This window comes from Lutjanus erythropterus, chromosome 3 (genome assembly GCF_056507025.1).
Source record: "Lutjanus erythropterus isolate fLutEry1 chromosome 3, fLutEry1.hap2, whole genome shotgun sequence".
Lineage (NCBI taxonomy): Eukaryota > Metazoa > Chordata > Actinopteri > Lutjaniformes > Lutjanidae > Lutjanus > Lutjanus erythropterus.
This window is the reverse complement of record NC_139319.1, coordinates 21798286-21804285: the sequence shown is the minus strand read 5'-3', so window position 1 is coordinate 21804285 and position 6000 is coordinate 21798286. Positions and strand designations below refer to the sequence as shown.

At 43.2% G+C, this 6000-nt stretch overlaps 1 protein-coding gene across 1 annotated transcript in view; it reads left to right on the top strand.

The window, feature by feature from the left end:
• Positions 1-2428: 2428 nt before the first annotated feature.
• klhl5 (kelch-like family member 5) overlaps positions 2429-6000 on the top strand; it is a 39161-nt gene continuing 35589 nt past the window's right edge. The window contains exon 1 of the mRNA XM_084715396.1: positions 2429-3834. Within this exon, the coding sequence (XP_084571522.1) occupies positions 3224-3834 (611 nt within the window). The 5' untranslated portion in view covers positions 2429-3223. The remainder of the gene's footprint in view (positions 3835-6000) is intronic.

The window sequence follows — 6000 nt, the reverse complement described above, 5'->3', positions numbered from 1 at the left end:
GATGCAGTTAAAGCTTAGGGAGGAATTAAGACAGTCAATCAATATGCAAGACAGGAACACAAATGAATATTTTAGCTGGAGTTGTGACAAAAAATAAGGATTGCTACACACTAGAGTGTGTACAGTCACAAGCTTTTGATCATAGAGCTTGTGCAGGCACTTAAGTAAAGGCTTTGAAGAGATAGGATGTGAATATCACAAGGTCTTTATACTGTGCATGAAAATATCCTTGGATGTGAGAAATAATGAGTTTTTATGGTGTTATATATGGGTAGTGTCCACCTTTTATGGGTGATAACAAAGTCTGGTGGATTCAGGCATTATGTTAACTCTTTGGTCAGCATTTTAATCAAAATATTCAAATCATCCTGAACAACTAGATGTATATCTAGTTTGGTTCACCGTCACAACTTGCTCCCCTTCTCTGACCTTTTGTTATTTCTCTACTTTAATGATACAGCTTCTGCTTGTTTTCATGCCTCCTTGCAGACTCGGCTTGTGTGTGTGTGTGTGTGTGTGTGTGTGTGTGTGTGTGTGTGTGTGTGTGTGTGTGTGTGTGTGTGTGTGTATTGACCTTGTTTGTAGTATTGATCAGATAGAGCAGCAGGGTGGGCCTACACTTAGCTGTCAGTACATCCTGAAACTGAAGAAAAGCCCTGTGCTTCTCAGAATCTGGCAAACAAATGTGGTAAAGTCAAATCAGCTGTATTCATCTGCTCTGTTCAGTCATTTATTTATGGAAAAAATGAGACTGTGCAGGCAGGGCTGCTAGGGTCTGTGGGGCCAATTTATGAGTAACACATCTCCCGTCTGTGTAATTCACAAACTGACCTCGGCTGTTTGACTTATTGATTTTTGCTAGAGTGGGGCTCCTAAAGCATCCCTACTGTCCTGTTGGTGGGACTCCATCCAGAACACACTGTGTTCCGGCTCTGTGGCTCCGGCTCATCCTGTGATCGTCCCAGGGGTTACAGCAGAAGGTGATGAAGGCTCTGGCTGGATGGTCGGCTGCTGGTCTGCTGGGTGCCCCAGGCGCCTTGGATGGGATGGCTCCCACAAGACCTGCTGATCATTATTGTCTATGAATAGCTGCTGCATTGCAGATGGAGGGAAGAGAGGGAGGTGACAGAGAGGTAGATGGGGATGAGTGTTGAAATGGGTGGAGAAGAGCAATGGCTTGTGGAGAAACAGGGGAAGGGGAATAGGGAGGTTTGTGCATGTGTGTGTGTGGGGAGGGACAAGTGAAATTTAATTTTCAAGGACAGTCAGGTCCCCCACTGTGGTGATTCGAAGTCATGCTGGCTTTTTTCTGTTTTCAATATCTACTCAAACAACAAATTGGCACGTCAGGTTATTGCAGCCAGGTCTACAAACAAAAGCGTGATTGTAAGGAGGCAATAAAACAGAGACAGAGTGAAGACAGCCAGACAGGGTGGAAATGAAGATGATAAAGAGGATGTGTCCACTACCTCATTACATTTCAGTCTTTGATTAACATATAATGATTGCTGTTGCCTGTTCACTCACTCTGGCAGATGTATGCACACAGCCTCAGAGATGTGTTTTTTAAAGCATTTATGTATGTTTATTCCATGGAGACTGTATCCTAACCTTAACTAAAACTGCTACATTCCCAATCCAAACCCTAATGCTAACCTTACCAGAAGTCATGACCCTAAAATCTAAAAGTTTACCTCATGATGTACTTTTTGAGGGGAATCTTCATGTGGCTATGTGAACACATATATATTCCTTCTATGTGAGTAATTCAGCAAGGTTAGTGGCAGACTCAGGCTGTCTGAGGAGCAGGGACACAAAAGTTATAAATAAAAAGGGCACTGTAGGTGTATGCAGTGGGCAACTGGCACATAGATAGTTTTAGATTTTTCTTTTTTTTTATTATGTGATTTAAAGTACAACAACTATCACACCTCGGTTATAAAAACACACAGGGACCTATTAACTATTTAACCATTTAGAGGCCTGTAGCAGCCAACAAATTTTCTAGCATGTAGGGAAGCCTATATTGGCACCACATAACATTTTCTGTACTGGAAACACACCCTAGAGTGCACCTCACCATGTTCTCTTCACAAGATGGACACCTTAAAGGGCATTTTATAAGGTTTTCTGTATTGGAAGGGCACTCTTGAGGGCACTTCACCATGTTTTCTCCACTGGGAGGGCACCATATGGACACTTTATCACATTTTCTGCCTTGGAAAGACAACTTAGAGGGAACTTGACCATGTTTGTCCACTGGAACGGCACTGTAGAAGGCACTTAACCACGTTTTATCCACTGCAAGGACATCATAGAGAGCATACACCACATTTTCTCCACCCTAGAGGGCATTTATCACGTTATCTTTGACGCTGGGCCACTGCAGAGGTCACTCTATCATCTACCATAGGGATAGATTGGCAATGAAATGGCATGAAAGAGAAAAAAGCAACAAAACATCACATTGGGGAAGCTGGAAGCAAAGACTTTGCTGTTTGCTTGAAAAATAAAGTAACAAATATTCAGTTCAAAAAATAGAATCATTTGTAATCACTTTTAATAATCAAATTGTTTGTCATTCTTCATGCAAAGATTCATTGGGCCATTCTGACTTGTGAAAATCTGCTCTATTTTATATGATAGTAAACAAAATGTTTTGGATTTTTGAGCTGTTGTCAGACAAAATAAGCAATTTGAAGACAGAAAATTAGAAAATTTGACAGGCATTTTACACTCCAACCAAACATTCCCTCACAAAAACAGATCTCTTCGCTCTTTATGGGCCATACATTGGTGCCATACAGATTCAGTCGTAGTTTATTATTGATTGATTGTCTGACCGGTTGAATAATGATGATGACAACAACGATAATGATCATTCCTCTCTGCTTCAACATGCCTGTGGTCTGCACTGCATTATTTGGCAGAAATGTGACATTAATTTGTCCTTGTGGCAAATGTTTGTGGTTTGGTTTTGAGGATGAAGAGGCTGTTTGGCACTGACGTTAAAACTCTGTGTGTAGACCTCCTCCTCCTCCTCTCTCTCGCTCTCTGTCTCTCTCTGTCTGTCCATACTCTGTTATATTCCGCTCACTGCCTCCACTCGCGGTTAACGGCCGTGCGGTTGCCAGGAGAGACGCGTTCAGTCCAGTGTGTACAGCAGTTTTAACGGTAGAGCGGCTCGGGCTCTCCTCGCCATTTCCTCGTGTCGAGCCCTGGCATGTCGAGCAGCGGCTCGGGCTCTTCCTCCCGGAAGGAGTTCGACGTGAAGCAGATCCTCAGGATCCGATGGAGGTGGTTCGGTCACCCCGCGGTCCCTCCGCCTCACTCCCCGCCGCTCGGAGACTACTTCGCTGGGAGGAGAACGGGCGGCAGCTCCGGGGACGGACCTTCAGTTAGCGGCTGTAGCAACCCGAATTCAGGCGGCGTTAACCCCAGCGCCGTGGGGAGTCACGGCGGTCTGGTGGCCAGCGGCAGCGCCGGGTCTAACCTTTGTAACGGCAGCAACAGAAAGTTTGCTGATCCGGCAGGGAGTCGAGGCGTTCCAGGGGGAGCGACAGCTGGAGCGACGGGGAACTCCTGTCCCCGCTCCTTCAGCCAGCCTGAGTGCAGGAGCTCCGCCGCGGCGCTGGCGTGGGTCTCCCCGCCACCTCATCGTCGCTCCCGGCCGGTGACAAACATGGAGCCCGCCGGCGATCCTCCTGTGCCCCAGCTGGTACCCGCCGAGCTCTCCGCTCAGGTCGGGGTAGAGGAGGAGGCAGCGGTGGCACCACCGGCAGCGTCGGGCACGGAGGACAACAACCACCCGGAGACAGACTCCAGCTCCTGCAGGTGAGGAGGAGGTCCGAGTTTAAATGCCTGTGCTGGGAACGTGTAGCTGAAACTAAACTTGCAGGGCATAAAACACACACACTCCTGAAAAGTTAGAGAAAGTGAAGAGTTTATTCACTGGTTGAGTTAGCGTACAGTTACAATAAATTTTATAATTTGATGAATCAATCTGCTTTATCACATTTAACCACTGTGTTCAAATAAACGATCATTGTGTCACTTTACTGTTATCATACTCATCATTACCGGTACACACTGGGCTAGTGATGAGTATTATTAGAACTTTATTGATACCAATATCGATGCTGCTTAAGGATTTTAGAGCCAGACCAATATTAAATTTTTGATACCGATACAGATACTGATTTTAGTGGGGAAACTACATAGATTACTGACAGCGCAAATATATGGACTTTTTAGACCTTTTCGATGTGGATTATGCACCTATATGACTACATAAAGGTACTAAGAAGGCTGCTTTCTTAAATAAATAACTGCCTTTGAGAATATTTAAGTTAAATATTATGAAGAATATTGAAGAATATTTAAGTCAAATATTCTTCAGCATTTTAAATAAGTCAACATACACATTGTAAACCAATTCTAGAAATGACCACTGAGAAAATAAAGACTAAAAAAATAAATAAAATACTGACCTAAATGAACATCAGCATCACTTAATTGCTGCCTATTTTAATGCCGCCATTTAATTAGGTGCAGGTTGTAAAAGAAGAACCATATACCTTCAATTTCTGTATTGTGTGTTCTGTAAAAACAAAGTTCTCATGTCATTGCATATCATCAAGCATATATGTCAATACTGATATATCTCTCACAGGCCCATACTGACCAATAATAATGGTCAACCAATATTCTGATCAAGATTGAATCGATAGCAATACTTATTGATACTCTAATCAATACTAGTCAGAATTTGGTGCAAAAAATTAATTAATTAATTATTTCATTCATTGTCCGTAACTGCTTATCCTTGAAGGGTGGCAGAGAGGCTGGAGCCTATCCCAGCTGACACTGGGCAAGAGGCAGGGTTCACCCTGGACAAGTCACCAGTTGATCGCAGGGCTGACGCATAGAGACAGACAACCATTCACACTCACTTTGACACCTATGGACAATTTAGAGTCACCAATTAACCTATTTAATGCATGTCTTTGGACTGTGAGAGGAAGCCAGAGTACCCGGAGAGAAGCCATGCAAACATGAGGAGGACATACAAGCTCCACCCAGGAAGGCCCTGGGCAGAGTCAAATATAAAGACATAAAAACATTCAAAAGTTAGTTTTACTTTTTTGCAGAGTTAGCAAATTAAATTGTCTCCTGAGTTATTATACTGTATAACCTTTTGCCTTTTGCCTTGTCAGCTGTTTATGTGATGTTAAGAGTTGCAAAATGTTGTGCATTTTCTTTAACCACTAATTGACAATGACATGAATGACAATTTATGAAGTGCAAACAATTTAAATGAACAGAATAACAGAACAACAATATCCCTCTCTCTTAAACAACAGCCCTGGTCCTCCTGTCCTTATTCAGCAAATGGTACAGCCAAACAAAACAATGTCAAATGGGGCACAAACTGTAAGAGAACCTGTGAGCTCTGGAGAAAGGGTAACCACAAAAACATAAAACATACATTACCACTTGGTAAAATTTTGGCAGTTAATTAATCATTAACATTACATTCCTAGTATCATTACATAAATACAGATTGCAGTAACGGTTGTCAAGAGTGTATCAGGATGTCAGTTCTGACCAGTCAGGAAGCAGTACTGGTATAACTGTTGTCTTTACCCATCCCTACACAGGGCAGGTTGAAACTGTCAATGTGCTCCTACTGAATCTATAGACAAAGTAAATGGGGGGATTCACTGAGTAAGAGGCGGCTCAGACAGTATGCAGCAGTGAAGGGCCACTCATTACATACAGATAGACAGAAAGAGGGAGAGGGAAAATGATGTCTGAGTACCTTTGGGACAGCATGTGGTCCACTGATTGCTCTCCTCAACCTCCTAATGAGGCTTCACCAACCAGACTCTGTTAGAAGACTTATAGACACACACACACATGCATGCACATACATGCACACTCTTGTGAATATGGGATTTTCAGAGTCAAATTAACAATATGACTCCAGGGCAGAGCTCC